At 37.8% G+C, this 17,911-nt stretch overlaps 2 protein-coding genes across 6 annotated transcripts; one reads left to right on the top strand and one right to left on the bottom strand.

Moving 5' to 3' along the window:
- The first annotated feature begins 4,626 nt into the window (after positions 1 to 4,626).
- LOC147863246 (uncharacterized) lies at positions 4,627 to 9,520 on the top strand. 5 transcript variants are annotated; one of them, XR_015529944.1, is made up of 11 exons: positions 4,627 to 5,050; positions 5,134 to 5,394; positions 5,481 to 6,193; positions 6,645 to 6,732; positions 6,799 to 6,913; positions 7,637 to 7,746; positions 8,468 to 8,577; positions 8,645 to 8,721; positions 8,803 to 8,837; positions 8,954 to 9,016; positions 9,162 to 9,248. XR_015529944.1 is itself a non-coding variant. In XM_087321302.1 (11 exons), the coding sequence occupies exons 1-11, from the start codon at positions 4,654 to 4,656 to the stop codon at positions 9,307 to 9,309; spliced, it is 2,154 nt and encodes a 717-aa protein (XP_087177428.1). In that variant the 5' UTR covers positions 4,627 to 4,653; the 3' UTR covers positions 9,310 to 9,520. The 5 variants fall into 5 exon arrangements, 4 of the variants coding, with proteins under 4 accessions (XP_087177428.1, XP_087177429.1, XP_087177431.1 ...); XM_087321302.1 differs by having other exon boundaries at positions 5,137 to 5,394; positions 8,803 to 8,877; positions 9,162 to 9,520; XM_087321303.1 differs by having other exon boundaries at positions 5,134 to 5,388; positions 8,803 to 8,877; positions 9,162 to 9,520.
- Positions 9,521 to 13,639: 4,119 nt separating this feature from the next.
- On the bottom strand, positions 13,640 to 17,552 carry LOC147863245 (uncharacterized). Its single transcript, XM_087321224.1, has 3 exons — positions 16,347 to 17,552; positions 15,332 to 15,575; positions 13,640 to 14,916 (listed from the first exon to the last, which is right to left on the bottom strand). Exons 1-3 carry the CDS (start codon positions 16,935 to 16,937, stop codon positions 14,186 to 14,188), a joined length of 1,566 nt encoding a protein of 521 aa, XP_087177350.1. The 5' UTR covers positions 16,938 to 17,552; the 3' UTR covers positions 13,640 to 14,185.
- Positions 17,553 to 17,911: the final 359 nt, after the last annotated feature.

The following is a 17,911-nucleotide window of genomic DNA, read 5'->3' as shown; positions in this document are numbered from 1 at the left end:
TGCCCTTTCGCAAACATAGCGGTGCCGACATTGTTGGTTTCGAGGATAAACATCCTCCCTTCACGGCGCCATTTCGCGATTACTTTGCCCTCCTCTTCTATGAAGCAGCCAAGATGCGTGAATCGAACTTGCATACCTTGGTCGACGTCTGTCCGATCGACACAAGGTTCTTGGTTATTGTCGGGATGTGTAGCACGTTCAAGAGTTTCCCTTTCTGCCCGACATGGCTGAGGGGAACTTCACCGACATGTTCGATGGTATGCGGGGTGTCATCTCCCGTTTCGCCTACCCCTTGCTTTTCCGGCTTCTCCAAGTATGAGAACCATTCCTCGTGACTCGTCATATGATTTGACACTCTGGAATCAACATATCACACCTCGCTCAATTGCGAGGTGTTCACGACCATTGAATTGGCCTTGTGCTTCATTACGAAGGCAGGGCCCGATCCATTTCTGGCTCGTTCGGAGTCCTCAACGTAGTGCAACTTTTGACGCCTTCCTACGTCTCTCCCGTTTGGTCCAGCTTTGTCCAAATCGGCTTGTTTCTTCCAACATTCACTCTCCATGTGGCCTTTCTTCCCACAGTACCAGCATTCCGTTGGAGCCTTATCTTGTCGGCTTCCGGCGCCGCCATGACTCCCCCTGCTTCCGGAGGGTTCGGAATTGTTCCCGACATTTCGATTATGCCGTCTATTCAGCTCTTTTCGGCCGCCTCCATTACGCGTCAATCCGCATCGTCCACCACAACCACGGGGCCTATCTCCCTCCGTGTACAACATCTTGGCGTCAACGTGCGTACTCATTGACGCACCCGCGTGATTTTCCTCCACGAGCAACATTGACTGAAGCTCGAAGAATGTAGGCGTGTTCTCCCTCGTACAGATCGCCGTTTGGAACGCTCCGAACTTTGACGCTAACCCACTAATACAAACTTGCACCATCTCATCTTCCTCGACGTTCACGTTAACGGAGGCGAGAGAGTCGTAGATTTCTTTGATCTTGGAGGTGTAATCAGCCACCGACATATCTCATTGTCGAACATTGCTCAACTCCTACCTGACTTGAAGCTTCCTGGTTGTGGTGCTAGTGGCGAAAATCTTCTTGAGATTCGCCCATGTGTCCTTTGGCATCTTAGCATCCCGAATATGGCTCAATAGCTGGTCACTCACACAGGACGCAAAGCAGTAGAGAACTCTACTTGTCGCTTGTTCCCAAGGCGAAAAATCCCTATGTATCGATTTAGGTGTTGTATCATTATCTCCTTCGACATAACTCCAGTAGCCATGACCAAGCAGGTACTGGTGCATCTTTTACAACCAAGATGCGTAGTTGCTCCTATCGAGCTTCTCAATCGGTAGCGAGCTTCCCATTCCTTTGTCCATGTTGTTGTCTTATCTTTTCCGAAAGCCAAGAATACCAACTCAACTATGTCTCTGTCGTAAGCTTTTATGTCGGCTGCAGAGGACTTCAACCCTCACACTCTGATACCATGTAAAAGAATACGTGTGCGGAAGCGTATGCGAAACATAGAGTACACAGTTCGGAGAATGACAGTTTGGTAAAAAACACAGAAAACGCAAAGATGGAGAGGGAGAGGGAGAGAGAGAGAGAGAGCAGACAACTCAGTTCTATTTCAATATAATGACCCTCTATACATACTTTGTGCTCAGTGAGCACCTTTTATACAAGCCCTGACTACCGGGCTGACACAAGTACTAACAGTACTTGATTGCTCATAAATGAGCCTACTACACTAACTCCCAAATTTATTCCTTACGAGGAATACCATACTAACGGCCTTTCGGTTTACGCACCAATACGGCCACGTTATGCGTATTGTTTTACGCACCTAGTCTACGCACTAGGTTACACATTGTGTTACGCACCCAATGTTGAGCTTATCACTCAACAGGAACTCATTGACTTAATTAATGCAAGCAACTATGATTTGGTTACTTAACTCGTTTGTTCGAATATATAGTATAGTTTGATGTCATTTTAAGTTGTGTCATATATTTCATAAGTACATATGTTGTTGCTTAGCTTTATATAGATACGTGTATGAGTCAATCGTTTGATAAATGCATAAATCGTTGGTACATATGTTACAGTGTCCGTGTTTAACAATCAATAGGAAGACATAACTCTATCAATAGGACGGCAAAATTTACAATTATTTATTGTATCTATTCTTGACCTTTACCTCTCTTGGAGTCTTGTATATATATTGTTTGAATCATTGTTAAATGTATGTAGTGACATATTAATTGTTGAACTTTGTCACTCCTGGAATCTTCAATAGTATTGTGACCTAATTATAGTTCCTCCGTGTACAACATCCGGTTGTCCAAGTTGAGTGGTCCTTGACCCATTCACGTGGTTTACTTCAACCATCAACATCGATTGCAGGTCGACGGATTCTCCTGGGTGCAAATCGTTTTGTCCAGATTGGCACGTACCGTTGTGCTAGACCACTAAGGCAGATCTGGACCATCTCGTCTTCTTCCACCATCACATTGATGGACCCTAACATGTCATATATCTCCTTTGTCTTCGTGGGGTAGTCAGTATGCCATTGTTGGATGTTGTTAAGCTCTTGCAGGAGCTGGAACTTCTGGGCCATGGTGCTGGCGGTGAAAATATTCTTTAGATTTTCCTAGGCTTCTTTCAACAACTTCGCGTCTCTGATGTAGCCCAACATCTGGTCGTGCACACATGATGCGATGTAGTACAACACTCTGCTCACTCCTTGTTCCCATGCCTAGAAGTCCTTGTGTGCCGGATCCGGCGCTACTTCATTCGCTCCTTCCACGTAGCTCTAGTATCTGTGCCCCATCAGGTACTGGTGCATTTTGTACAACCAAGATGCATAGTTGCTTCGGTCGAGCTTTTCTGTAGGAAGCGAGTCTGCCATGCTTTTGTCCATATCTTTCTTTAGTTTGCTCTTTTTCTAGAAGTTAGGGTTCATTTATGGAAATCATTGGTCGGTAGTAGAGGTTCTCAACCCTTGCGCTTTGATACCATGTAGAAATAACGTGCGGAAGCTTGTGGACTGAATTGGCTTTACCGGATAGCAACAGAGAATAAAAAAATAGGTTTAATGGAGAGCTTGCAATATACGTGGGAGAGATAGAGAGGGCAGAACAACATAAAACTCAATTTAAAAAATTACACTCTATACATACAATGTGCTCAGTGAGCACTTTTATACAAGTCCTTAAAAGGATTGACAGAAGTACTGACATGTACTTCAATGCTCATACGAGTGACTAGCACTGACTCCTAAAAATATGCCTTCGTACTAGGCTAGGACCATAAGCCTCTAATGACCCACCGATTACAATCCGATCCGGCTCTGGCTTATTCAGCCGATTCGGATCCGGTTGAGCTTGTCCGCTCAACACTTGTAATAATATTCCATACACCTCTTCCTTCAAAAGAACTATTTGTGTTCAACTATATTTGGGTTTTTTTGTCAATTCAAAATCATAAACGATCATTGTTTGACTTTGCATTCTTCTTGCATCAATCAGGGGGGTGGACATGAACCATTTTAGAAACATATTGATATGGACTTCAAAGACAATGTGTGAACATAAGCATGTTAGAGGAAGGTGACGACTGGACCAAAGGAGGACAATGCAAATCAAGATGAGGTCGAGTCGAACCAAAACAAAATGGACTATGCACAATCCAACAACTTGATGGATCAAAAGCGAAACACAATAGACAAGTAACAAAGAGAAATGGATGAACAACGTCGATAACAGACATGGTTAGATTATTTCCTATGACAAGTGTTGATCTACTTGAGATTTAACAGGCTAGAACCCTCCACCCCCCCCCCCCCCCCCCCCCCCCCTTATACATCATAATTTACAATCCATGATCTATGCATGCAGTCTAAAAAGGCTTTGCAACCATACAAATGTTAAGGCTCTACAACCTCACTACTAACTTTACAATGTACATCACACCATCATGGCATCACAATTCACCATTTGCTAGTTGTAACCTTCCACTCTTTAGTAACCACAATAATTCGATGTTAATTTTCAAGTGTGTCGGTTGGGTCATCACACTTAGCACCGAACAACCCATTGAGCGTTGGGGACATGCATGTATATACCTTTGGGTTGGATGGATCTGTCATTGAATTATCGTTGGTGTTGGCAAGAGCATTCCCTTGATTGGATTGATCAAGTCCGTTGAGCCACAATCATGTGTGTTCTCTCTACAAATCTATGTTCGTACGCTCCTGGAAGAAAGAAAGAAATCCAGCCATGAAACATCTTGTCCACCACAAGAAAAAAGGTTGGCCCTTGGGGGGGGGGGGGGGGGGGGGCGGGAGGGTATTTTGGGAATTTCAGAAATATGAGGGGTATGTTGGGAATTAGCATAAAATGTGGGGTTAGTTTTGTAATTTGCGCAATTCTTCTTCTTCTTCTAAACCTTCAGAAAGAGGGGGGGGGGGCGGGAGGGTATTTTGGGAATTTCAGAAATATGAGGGGTATGTTGGGAATTTCAGAAATATGAGGGGTATGTTGGGAATTAGCATAAAACGTGGGGCTAGTTTTGTAATTTGCGCAATTCTTCTTCTTCTTCTAAACCTTCAGAAAGAGATTAGCAGAATTCCAATAGAAACGCAGGGGCGATGGCGAGGAAAGAGCGGGGCAACGACGCAGATTTGAAGGAAGAGGAAGAGGAGAAGAAGAAGAAGAAGAAGAGGAAGAAGGATACAGCGGAGATGGAGGAAAAGAAAAAGGAAAAGAAGAAGGATACTGCGGAAGAGGAGGAGAAGAAGAAGAAGAAGAAGGAGGAGGAGGAGGAGGAGAAAGAGAAAGAGAAAGATATGAAGCAAGATAAGCAGCAGAAGAAGAAGAAGAAGGAGAAAGAGAAAAATACGAAAGAGGAGAGCGCAGAGGAGGTTTCTACCGAGAAGCTAGGTCAAGGAAATGTTTCAAATGATATACCAGATAAGAAGAAGAAGAAGAAGAAGGAGAAGAAATGTAAGAACGAAGACGGGAATGCATATTTTCCATCAGTTTCAGGTAACTTCTTTGATTCACCATAGCTTGAAGGTAAGTCTGATGTGTGGAGGATTACAGAAAGGATTTTGTTTTGCATGATCTAGCAGAGCAGCGAGGTGGGAAAAGCATTTTGTCGGATGTGTCAGCCGAGAAGAGGAAGAAGACAGAGACAAGAGGAACAAATGAAGAAGAAAATGCATCTTTTCTGTCAGATTCAGATAAGCTAGTAGAGAATCGAGGGGAAAAAGGAATTTCAAATGTTGTAATAACAGAAAAGAAGACAAAGAAGAGAAGAAATGTAGAAAAAGTAGAAGCAGTGGAAGATGATGACGATGAAAAGGCTACTTTGGGTTTTTCGAGTGCAGGTAAGTCCCTCTTGTTTACTTGAAGATGATTATTATTCTTTAGATGGAAAGAATGAGATAAAAGGGAATCTTACATGATCTACCAGAACAGCGAGGTGAAGGAAGAAGTTTGATCGAACTATCAGAGGAAAGGAAGAAGAAAAAGAGAAGAAAGAGTGAAGGAGAAGATCTACCAGCTCTCTCGGATTTAGATAAGTCTTCTGTGGCTCCATCAATTGGAAATAATTATCCCTCAGATGAAAAGAATGAGAAAAGAAAGAAGGAAAAGAAGAAGGAGAAGGGGAATGATGACATTGTTTGTGGCCATGGTGAAGAAGCTACAGCACAAGGTAGCTTTACGAAGTTGGAAAAGAAATCCAAGAAACATAAAAGAAATCAACTTGATTCAAGGATTTCTCTTACTACTGAGGATATTACCCATCAAAAAGCAGAAAGTGATGCCTCAAAGGATAAAAGGAAAGATGAGGTGGATGGTTCTAGTAGGAGAAAAGGAAATACTTTGGAAATGCTAGCAAATGGGGAAGACTCACATCGAGAAAATATTTATAATAGCAGTTCTGATGCTACGCCAAAGAGCAATCTTCGTGGAGACACTGACACAAAGAAGAATGCTAAGAGTAAGAAGAAAAGGGTATCTTTTCAAGATCAAGTAATGAATGAAGTCCCAAGTGATGTTGGAGTTTCCAATGTGGAAGGTGTTGATTCTGTCATGAAATATAACGATGAAGAAATCTGGGGTGCCCGCTTTGCTCCAGAAGAAGATGAATTAATCAAGAAGGCAGTATTTGATTACATCAAGGTACATAAATTAGTAGAGTAACATCCTGCTAATGCATTTGTTCTTGATGAATGCATCATCTCTCTCAGAGAGAAGTAGATATTCGTTTTCAGAGAGTTCTTGTCCATGCTTGATCGCAATGTCCATAGTAAATAACATTGCATGAAGTGATAACTTAGGAAGTCATAATAAATTCTCGAAAAAATGAGCTACAGTGATGTTTTAGATGAGTATTACTGTCCTGAATGCCATTACGGCCTTTTCTTGAACATGAAGCATTTCATTCCCTCTCCTATTTGTGTCTCACAGAAACGATTATCCCCAATGTTCACACTATGTATAGCATTTGACACACTGGTCTGGCCATGCATATGTTTATACACTATAGTGTATGGCAGTAGAATAGGAGAACTTGCACACATGTTCTTGTAGATGGATCTCAACTAAAATCGACTCTTGGATTTGACTCTAGGAAAAAGGTTGGGAGAAAAATGATGGTTTGCAGAAAGTTTTGAATTGCAGAAAACACAAAGATGCCATGAATTGCTGGAGTATCATAAGTAAGATTTAAAAAGCTTGTTTATTCAGACATAAAGCTGCATATGCAATAAAGTTGACTTGTACAGGAACATGTCTACCATACCGCCCACAGCAAGCCATCCGTTATCGTGCTCATTTACTCTTAGAAGATGGAACTCACTTAGGGCGCTGGGCGAAAGAGGAAGAAGATCTCCTTTTGAGGTTTGTGGGATCATTTCACCATTATTGTGCTAATTGATTTTTTCTAGGTTTGAGAAAATGGTGCATCGATTGGGAACCTTGTTCCTCTTAAGTGCCATTTCAATGCTCACAACACTATTTGTTGAGTAAGAAATTTCTAGTGTGCTGGTTGACTAAAAGCTTCCTTAATGGGATTTCCAAACCACTAAAATGTCTGAAATGTTTGTGGAATTAAAACTGTTGGAACATATGGACTGTCATTCTGAACTCATACGTATGGGAAACATAGCTTTACTTCTCTTCTTCCTAGCCCCACAGCTAATGCATTCAGAAGTATATAACTTCTCTGGAGTCTCTCCTTATACTACCTCCTTTTCCATTTCTGTGTGTGCTATGACCACACCTTTGACTCATTTATCAAAGCGTGAATAACTCGTTTACTCCAACTAGCCATGGATTCTAATGATTGGAAAATATATTGTAAGATATTCACACATGTTTAAGAATTGAGAACTCAGTCTATTCCAAGTGAGATGGAAACAAACAACTCTCTCTCTCTCTCTCTCTCTCTCTCTCTCTCTCTCTCTTTCCACATCAGCCAAATAACATAAATAACACATGTTTATCAACATGTATATTGACATAAACAATTTAAAAATTTGACTGCGTCTTAGGATGAATAATACTATAGACAATCGAATTTAATTTCTAGTAATATTCTGACATCTGATTTATTTTGTGAAGATTGCAAAGAGAACGTGGGCATAAGTGGAAAGAATTTTCACAATTGTTGGGTAGGGATCGCATGAGCATAAAAGAAAAATGGAGAACTTTGAAAAGAGCAAAGGGGCCAGGTAATTATCTCAAAATGTAAAAACTACAACTGATGCTTCTTAGTGTTTCTAAACATTCAGTCAGATGCTTCAACATTTTTTCTATTGGTTGTGCTTGTCTTGAAAGAAATATAAAATTTTAAGAGTTTTTTTTTTTATTTCGGTGTTTTTTTCATATTAGGTGTTGTCATTGCAAGTTTGTCAGGTTAAAATTTTTCTCTTTGGAAATTCAGCTATTTTTTTCTCTTGGCTCTTCATGTTGTGCAATAGCTTTGAGGATTCAGCTTAACTATTAGATTGCAGTAGCATGTGATCGTTTAGCACGTCTGTCACATACACTCTGAACTTACCTATTTAAAAAATTTTAAGTCTTTGTTGGCAAGGCATTGTGGTATATCATATGTTCATTGGAGTTCCTTGTCCACCCAAAGTTTAGTTTTGAAATTAGCCAAAACAAGTTGTAAGCTATGTAGGATGTTACTGTCTCATTATTTTTAATAATTTAAAACTTGATGGAACACTCTATTTTGAGTCAATATTATGGCAAAGACAAATAAAATATATGTTTGGATGAATTGCATGATCTTATCTCTCAAGGCCATAATGAGATTGCAAAAGACCTAAAATAATGAGCTGTTATTTGAATCTTTTGAGGGAGATGTTCTTTATTTCTCTCTGAACCCACTTTAATCTGATTACATGGCATGTAATTTATTCTAGCTGTCTTCTATGTTTACTGTAGGCAAATGGACACAGGAAGAATTGCAGAAGCTGTCAGAACAAGTGCATAAATGCTTTCGAATTAAAGCCTTACTGAATATAGAACAACAGAACAAGAGTGATCGCCGCATTGTAGGCCCATGATACCAGTCTCAATTAGTTACTAATTGTACATGTTACTAAAATTTGCCATTTGCAGCTGCGAGATGATATTAGCTGGGAAAAAATTGCTGATGATATTGGGAATCATAGTCATGGTGCATGTTGCGGGAAATGGTTAGATAAATGGATTTTTTGTTTTAAATCCTTGCCCTGGACTGAATAATGAGCAACTTATGGAGACAATTTTGATTATAGGTACTATCAATTGTGTTCGTCAATGGTAAATGAAGGTATCTGGGATAATGAAGACGACTTTCTTTTGGTGAAAAGGTGTATTGTGCATTCTCTTAACCTGCAGTTAACAATTCGTAATGTTTACTAATGTTTAATATGTACTCTAATGCAGTTTACTAGAATCTGGAGCTTGTGCTGAAGAGGAAGTTGATTGGGATAATATCTTACATCATAGGTATGTGTGTTTTTCCTCCAGATGAAAGATTTAGGGTTTAGGGTTAATACTGTAAATCACTTAATTGATTTACACTTGCCATGATAATTGATTAATACTGTAAATCACTTAAATGAGTAAAGCATAAAACTATTAATCTTTTCAGATCTGGAAACATCACTTTGTTTCGATGGAAACAAATGACAAAACAGCTTGGTGAAAATAGAACTAGACAGTTTTTAGAGAAACTGGATATACTTGCCAAGCGCTATGCACCAGAACTGTTAGAAAACTTTATGGAGGGCAAAAATTGACACATGATGGATGTCGATTCAAATTATTGCGGAATGGAGTCTTGTAATCATCTATTGTTCAAAAGGATTACAATCCTCCCATTCAGCCCCTTGTTGTTCTTGATCTCATTTATTTGTAAGGTGTAATAATATCTTAGTTGTGTAAAATTAAACAATGAGAATGCTCTTCTGTATCCATGCACTCATGATTAAACAAAAGCATTTTGGCCCATCGTTTTGAGTATAACGTGCTTAAGGTTTTTAATCAGTATTGACAAGGAAAACATCGTAGACTGTAAATCAAATCAATGGGTTAGCAAGTGGCAATGGTCCTTAGTTCCAATATGTGGTATGTCAGGAAACTTTAGCTGTCTGACATACATAGTTTGTGTGGCACAGAATCAATGAAAGCATTGAGCTTTGTTATTGTAGAAAATATCTAGTATTTGTTAAAGTTGAAGCTTATGAATGTGGCAACAATCATCTGGACTATAGTATACAAAACGTGGTTGAATAATTGCTTAGATGTATTTTAATAAATTTGTTTGTCAAATAAATATTTTAAATTGGCAAGTGGTGTATTACAAAATATTCTTGTCTTGAGATTACATGAAATTCCATAGAATTGCGTGTGACATTTGCTTTTAGATTGTTAGAGATGTGATGATTCTTGGCATGTCTATAATAGTTTAGATGCTTGAATGATTCTTCTCTACATCTGCAGAATAATTGTTTCTGTCTTTAATATTATACAATGGCTCATTTGATATGCAAATTGGTGCAAGAAGTTTATTCAAGAAAAGCAACATGTTTCAAATAGTTTGGATTTTCTTGAAGGATTCTATTCTATACATGTCCAAAATAATTGCATGGTCTTTAATCTTTTACAATGGCTCATTTGATATGCAACGGGTGTATGAAATTTACTTGAGAAAAGCAACAAGCATGCAAGGACTGGTAGACAAGTTTATGGAAGCGTCATGTAATATTTCAAAAAGCATCAAGGTTTTTCCCTCAAGACATCCTTGAACTGTGAACCGTGTAAACATGATCTAAGTGTAACGTACGAACTCACTTGAGGGATGAGGAGGCTTCATCTCCCTTTGGTAACACATAAATGTGATCTAAGTGTAACCTAGGAACCCACTTGAGGGATGAGTAGGATTCTTCTCTTTAAATGAAACATTGGAGCCTAGTTGAGAGTTTGAGATGTTTGAGATTTATTTGCCAAAATAATGGGCTAAAAGTAAATGTTTGGTCCAACTAGAAAATTTTGAATAAATCCATGTAACTATTCATAAACTTATCATGAGCTTATGGCATTTATGTATATGTTCCAATTCAATATCTCCAACCTCTCGGATGTGGATGAGATATTTTTAACATCTATGTGCCGAAATAAGGGCTAATTGTTTTATTGTAGTATTTACTAATTATGTAATTAAATATATGCATATATTTATTACCTTAGTTCACAATGTAAACATTCCCTAAAGGAAATGTTTGGTCCAACTAGAAATTTTCAAATGAATCTATGATAAAAAGAGCTCAATCTCTCACTATGGCCCATGTTTGCTCTAGAGGTTGGAGCAAACTTTCCAAAACAAAATTTATTACCTTGTTTAGAAATTCATTTTGCAACCAGATTCCATAGTTGTTAACAACACGTATTCTACGTTTAGAATACGTTTTAGAATACTCTGAAGTATTCTACACGTATTCTATGTTTTAGAACTGCCATTTTATAATTTTGATGTATTTGACGTATTCTGCGTATTTAACAAGTATTTAACATCTCAAAAAAGTTTTAAATTTTAAATTTATTTTTTTGAAAAGTAAACCTTACAATTTAAGAAGTATTTAACGTATTTTACATGTATAAGTATTCTAAGTATTTAACGTATTTTATTTGTAAAGTACGTAATCTAAGTTTAAAAAAAAGAAGTTAGAATACTTGTAGATAGAATATTTAGCATACGCATTCTACACGTATAGTATGCTAAGTATTCTACAACCAGGGCTTGAATTTGACGGGTTAGTATTAAAGTTTTTTGACGGGCATTTTTTAAAGATGCATGTCATATGACATGAGAGTGCAAAAACTAACATGTCATTTGACATACAAATTTTAATAATGAAAAGCTCTATATGACATTTCATTGTTATACATTTCATTACTATAGAAAGTACACAAAGATGCACAAATAAACATAACTACCGCACAAAGTTAATGAAATACATAAAATAAATATCGTGTTAATGTTTTTACTAATAAGTATGAAAAAATGGTTAAGTAAAAAAATTTAGATTTAACTTAAAACTTCAAACATTAAAATCAAACCTAGAGTTTACATTCTTAAAGTATTTAATAAAGGTTATTGTTTAAAATTTCAATCAAATTTTAACTAATATTATTAGTAAAGAATAAATATTTGAGAATATATATCATTATTACATCATGATGATATTATTTTAAACGTGTGATAAAAAACACATACTTTTATGGAAAAAAAACATATAGTATAAATATATTATTATACACACTTCATAAGTGACATATGTATATATAATATATATGACATGGAAAATAGAATTTTATCATGTCATTTGACATGCATTATTTGTAGGGGCCTTTCACATGAAAATGGAAATTTAAACTTTATATGTCACTTGACAAGCATTTTTATTATATGTGTTTTTTACTACCAAAATGGCCTTTGACGAGCATGACACTAGTCAAATTCTTGCCCTGATCTACAACAATGCCAAATTCTTTCTAATATCATTATGAATGAAAGTTCAAGAGATTAGTGCTACTTGCAAAGTGCACTGATTGTTGGATAATTCAATTTATGAGACAATATATGACCTTTTCGTCCAGTTGAAAGTAATTGCACATAGAAATGAATCCAATGAACTTGAAAATAATGTTTTTGTCTCTAATTAGTTCATGGCAACTTGGCACTAGGTTTGTAATGACATTCCCATGAAGTTGAGGGTGCCAACCAATCAACAAGTTGTTAGAAAAGCTAGACAATGGCTAGGCATGGCACTTGTGCAAATAGAAAACCAAGCATAACAATAAAATTTTGGTGGTGTAGAATAATTAAATGAAGCATTGCGGAGTATTCATAAACAATATGGTTCACAAGGAGATCAGCAAAACCCATGAATATTTGTGCATCTCAATCTCTCGAAGAAAATACTTTTTGTTTCTCTTTTCGTTTGCATAATCCATGATATAACAACTCTTATTAAGTTTATTCACCGACAAGGAAGAAGATGTTTTTATCTAGAATACTTGTTCAAGGATACTAGGACCTGCAAGATATAGAAATTGGATTTTTTATTGACTTTGCTTCGAGCCATACGTAAAACATTTGTCACACCTCTCAACTCGGATTTTTGGTTCCTCAATATCCAAAAACACGAATTAAGGACTTTGACTTTGAAGCTACCTAGTTACATCAACTTTTGCCCACAATGGCAAATTCATTGGTTGGTACTACAGTGTTGGTTCTCCTTTTCCTACTAAGGTGTTACCTTCTCTCTAAGGACATCTTCTCATCCCTTTGGTTCTCCTTTTCCCACTAAGGTGTTACCTTCTCTCTAAGGACATCTTCTCATCCCTTTCATCTCCTCTTGCTTTAGCTTCTTCCTCAAGTGAGTTCTAAGGTCTTTTCATTATGTGCCTCTCCTCCATTCTCTTCTTCCTTGCACACAGATTTCACTCTCAAACGCTAGAGATCCAAAAGTTCGTAGATGATCGAACAATCAGATTGTAATGATATAAAATATAGCCATTGATTTTATCGTTATTAATTAAGGAGATCTACAGATAAGACGACGAGGTTTTCCGGTTGGAGAATTTCTCGCCCCTCAGGTTTTCTTACCTTTCAAAAGAAGGAATTACTGGATAACCGATCTTTATGCACCTTGCATTTCATCGCACTCTTTTAACACTTTCATGGTCCATCAACGAAATCAGCTTATTTTTTCCGGATTAGGGGGTCGGTTGACTAGTAAATTCCATACCATTCATTAAAGAACCCAAACTCTTCGACTGGTAAGAAAACCTTTTCGGACAAGAAAACAGAAACTTACCATAGGAACAAAAAATGCAACCAACTTGCTTTCAAAGATTGCCTTTTGGAGATTTAAACCACTGCACAGTTCAAGACATTGACTCTCCTTGTCCACTTGCAAATGCCAGATCTAGATTTTTGAAATAGTAAACATATTGTGTTGACAAACACGCACGATCCAATGAAGACATATATTATTGCGTTGACAATATAAAGATAGATAGCGCTTATTGATGTGATCAAAACATTCAAAAATGCTACATTCATCAACAAAACTGAACCTTGGAATTCCATTATGATTTTCATACAAAACTGAACCATAAAAGAGAAATAACAAATACTCCCATCCTCGAAAAACCTAGGGAAATCTCAGTGTCCTCTGTACATAAGTTAAAGAGGACCCTTGAATGTAATGAAAGAACCACGGGCAGAATTCGCACCTTTTGTATATATAACTCCTCCACTATTCAGTAGTAGGTAAGTATTTTATCTATCTATGTATTTGTATTTATATACTATCTATACACTCACACACGCACACAGTATACAATCCTGAGATTACCAAATATTGAGAGGACCAGCATTTTAGCTTTTCTATTTTGTTTAGTTATTCTCTCTTGATCATATCACATTTAGAGAATAATCAGCCTTTCCTAGTCCTTGCAATCTCAAAAACTCCCAAAACATAATTGTCCTTGATTGGTTACCTTATGATCTGGTTATGGCTACCTTTATATGTGATCTAATGGCCAAAAGACAACTGTGTTAAGAGGCATATATATTGATGTTTTTCCGTCAATATATCCATCTTCTTACGATGCACCTGCCATGATACCATGAGCTGATTCGCCACGGCTCTGCAACATTAGTGAAACTAATCCAGTGACTTTACCGCCCTGCTTTGACCTTGAACTAGGATCCAAGCTTTTCTTGGCTATGGCTGGAAGCTGCCAATCTGATGCCAAGACAGTTATCTGATCCTTGTTTTGTTTCATAGGTGTGATATTGTTGTTCACATGCTTCCGCTCGGTTACCAAACCAGTTATCTTATTGCTTGTTCGTTTATCCATGTGATTGCTGTTAGTAAGTACATTGTTAACTGTAGACTGCATGGGATCTATTCCATGGTATAGCATCTCTGACTCATTAGTATATTTAGTTGAGTTTTTGAAACCATTAAGTATAAATTCTCCCTGTTTGCAAGGCTGAATAGAGCTGATGTTGCAGTTCAGGGTTCTTTTATATGATGAGAACCATTTCGCTTTCATATAACTTAGTTTTCTCCAAGGTGGGAGATGCAATCCTTCCACTCTTAGGGATTTCTTGGTAGCTTCTGACATGAGAACTATTATGCGTTGAAGCTTATCTGGCTTCCCTACAAAAATTGGAGGGAGAAGTTGCCAAATCATAGAAAAATCCTCTGTTGGACGAGCGATTTCAAACTGTGCTTGAAAATCTATATCCACAATAAGCCTCAAAGACTGCTTTGACTTACTATACTGCGGATTCGTGAGCAACAAAACATCGATATATTCATAGTCACCTGAATGAAAAGAATTACATACAACTATGTTAAACACCCTCCAATAACATATTAAGCAATTCAACCTCGGCCAGAAAACTTAATATTTTAAAGACAAAGAAAGCGTAGTGTGGTTCTTGAAGGAAACACTAAACCCTAATAATAACAGTGCTTTAGTCTATATCCCTAAAAGCCTAGTGAGTTTTTGTTACACTTGCTTAACACAATTGAAAGAGCAATCACATGTGTTCTCTGAGCAATGGGATGGTCAAATCGTCCAGCTCTATCTTAATAAAATGTGCTAATTGACCGATTATACTTAATTCATCGCTCTTTGTCTAGTTGTTTGGGGAATCAAAAGAAAGTAATATTTTAGATTTTTTCTTTAGTTCTTATTCTGTCATGTGGTATAGCAGCAGATTATTATTATTCATACCTGCAGATAGGGCACCTGAATGATCCCATCTACTCTTGCAGATTGCTGCATTGTACCCAAGCTTCTGAAGATGACTTATCACGATCCTCTTCATGCATCCATGAGCAAGGTTTGCATTTCTCCGTCCATCTCTATCACAAGCTGTCAGTCCAGGCCCTTGTGCTGAAAGAGATTTCAAAATCTTCTCCACATCCTTCAATAACAGTGTTTCCGCCTCATCTGAGGAAGCCTGAAGAACCAATCCCTGAAATACAAATTTGAAAACATCTTCTTCACTATTCAGGAGTAATATCTTACCAATCTACTATAAAGTTTGATCTTTAAGCGACATATTTGAAAGTAAAATGCACAAGGAGATATTACTGTAAACTAGAGCAGACACTTTTAGCAGTACACTCTAAAGCCATAATATGGACTTACTGATGTAGGAGCTCAAGATTCGGGCTAGGCAAAAAGGGATTCCTAACTAAACAACAAGATAGTACTGATTCAACTTGATCGAGATAATGCCGAGGAAAAAAGGACCTTCTGAAGGAGACTTTTTTAATATAGATCTGCAAAATATTAACCTTTAGCCTGGACATGACAAGGCAAAACACTCTCTTATGAAAACATGGCGACCTTTAGACAAGAAATGCTGAGGCAAAACCCTCTTCTTGAAAAGACAACAGGTATACTCCCATCATTACGTTAAGCTTTGGACATGAAATTTTCAGGGAAAATATAAGAACTAGGATGAGGATGCCTTTATCATCTAGCTAAAGCTTCATCAAGCTTTAGACAATACATACGGGACAAATCTATCTTCTTAACACCACCACCACCACCAAGCCTTTATATTTTTTATTCAATCTTAGAAGAGACGCCATTTCAAGATTTCTTAGCATCAGCATCAAAATGAAGCTTCATCATCAATCTAAATGCTTGATTTGAGGTTTTAGTAGTAAAATATCAAACCAAAACACGTCCTTAGTCAAACAACTAAACAAAAATTAAAGCTTAATCTCTCACAAACCTGCAGCGATTGAAATAGGCCCGATGTTTCCATGCTCAAGTTTCTGTCCAGAACATCTTCGTCAATTATACGATCTTTCATCGTGGTACTACTGTTCATGCCATTATGATCACTACTGATCATAAAATGATGTCCATAGTCACTCTGCTTGCAAGCACCATATATATTCTCGCTCTCCATGAACTCATCCACCATGGCTGCAAGGCAAACAGAACTAGGTTCATTATGCAAGCTGCCACTACTTCCATAGCCACAGGCAGAAGAAGCATGTGTAGCAAGTGTTGTCAGCCTCTCGTGAACGCCATAGGGAAGATTATTAACCATTGACGACTTTTGCAATAAATCTCCGTTCTGAGGCGGATATGGGGCGTTAGCATGGAGAACACCCGAGGATCCTCTGATAGGAACACGAGTAGCCGAAGGTGGAGGTTTAGTGGGGATTTCTTGATCATAAGGAAGAAGAGGAAGCCTGTGGTGATTGTTAGAGGACATATTCACACGATGAGGAAATACATTAGGTTTTGGTTTGGCTAGAGAAGAAGCTTCTCTCTGATCTGTGAAGGGGCGGATTTGGTGGATAAGGCCAGGCATGGCTGCAGGGATTATATAATACAGTATAGTTTGTGTGTCGGGAATTAGTTTTGGAGAACTTTCAAGAAATTACAAAGACAAAAAGAAACACAGAAAAGGAGAAGCTGCGATGGCGGATACAGATAGCTGCAACGAAGACGAAGGAGGAGGAGGAAAGGAGAAGCACGTCCGATTCTTCTTCGTAGAGCCGTCCAGTTTATGGAGAAGCTAGCGATGGAACAGACAGGAATGAACAGGCAAAAAGAAAGGAGGAGTGGGAAATTAAAGGGAAGAAACAAATTAGCCAAACATTCAGTGTCAACAGATCAGGAAGGAGGCGGAGCGATAGTGCAGTATTTTCACAGATTACTGTCACGGGGATGAAGAATCTAACGAGAGAAGAAGCAAGCGATGGCGAAGCGTGTTTCAGATGACAGGCACGGAGAAGACGCAGAAGGAGAAGGAGAAGGGAGCGATGGTGTAGGGATTCAGATTACTGTCTTGAAGAAGGAAGAAGAAGGAAGAAGGAGAAGAAGAAGAAGAAGAAGGAGAAGGGAGCGATGGTGTGGGGATTCAGATTACTGTCTTGATGAAGGAAGAAGAAGGAAGAAGAAGAAGAAGAAGGAAGTGGTCGTCTTCTCTGAGAGGGGAGGCTATGGCGGATGAAGCTTTTCCATGTGAAGAAGAAGAAGAAGTAAGAAGAAGAAGAAAAATAAAAGAAAACAAAATAGAAAATCAGAAAATAAAATAACTACGAAAAACAAAAAAAACAGAAAATAGAAATATCCGTCCGGTCTCGAATTTGTTGCTTTCCCAGATTTTCCAAAAAGAAATAAATTTATTATTATTATTTATTTATTTATTTACCGACTCATTAAAAAAAAACAACAATATGGAAATTTGTTTTTTTATCTCATTTTATTTGTTGATCTGCGGGCGGAGGGGCAATAAATAAATAAATAAATAATTCATTTAAATCTATAAATATGATATAT

The sequence above is a fragment of the Azolla caroliniana genome, unplaced genomic scaffold (assembly GCF_043228905.1).
Source record: "Azolla caroliniana isolate FFs.n. ecotype wild unplaced genomic scaffold, voAzoCaro1.0.p SCAF_6, whole genome shotgun sequence".
NCBI lineage: Eukaryota > Viridiplantae > Streptophyta > Polypodiopsida > Salviniales > Salviniaceae > Azolla > Azolla caroliniana.
Note: the sequence above shows the minus strand (reverse complement) of the source record. Positions and strands in the feature narration are given on the sequence as shown.

Bases quoted from the DNA above. Each gene is read 5' to 3' on its own strand.
- LOC147863245 (XM_087321224.1), bottom strand. From the start codon at position 16,937: ATGCCTGGCCTTATCCACCAAATCCGCCCCTTCACAGATCAGAGAGAA. The intron at 15,576-16,346 runs GTTTGTGAGAGA...TTTGTATTTCAG, and splicing joins GCCTATTTCAATCGCTGCAG to GGATTGGTTCTTCAGGCTTC. The intron at 14,917-15,331 runs GTATGAATAATA...CTTTTCATTCAG, and splicing joins TTCAGGTGCCCTATCTGCAG to GTGACTATGAATATATCGAT.
- LOC147863246 (XM_087321301.1), top strand. From the start codon at position 4,654: ATGGCGAGGAAAGAGCGGGGCAACGACGCAGATTTGAAGGAAGAGGAA. The intron at 6,733-6,798 runs GTAAGATTTAAA...TGACTTGTACAG, and splicing joins GAATTGCTGGAGTATCATAA to GAACATGTCTACCATACCGC. The intron at 8,722-8,802 runs GTTAGATAAATG...TTTTGATTATAG, and splicing joins GGTGCATGTTGCGGGAAATG to GTACTATCAATTGTGTTCGT.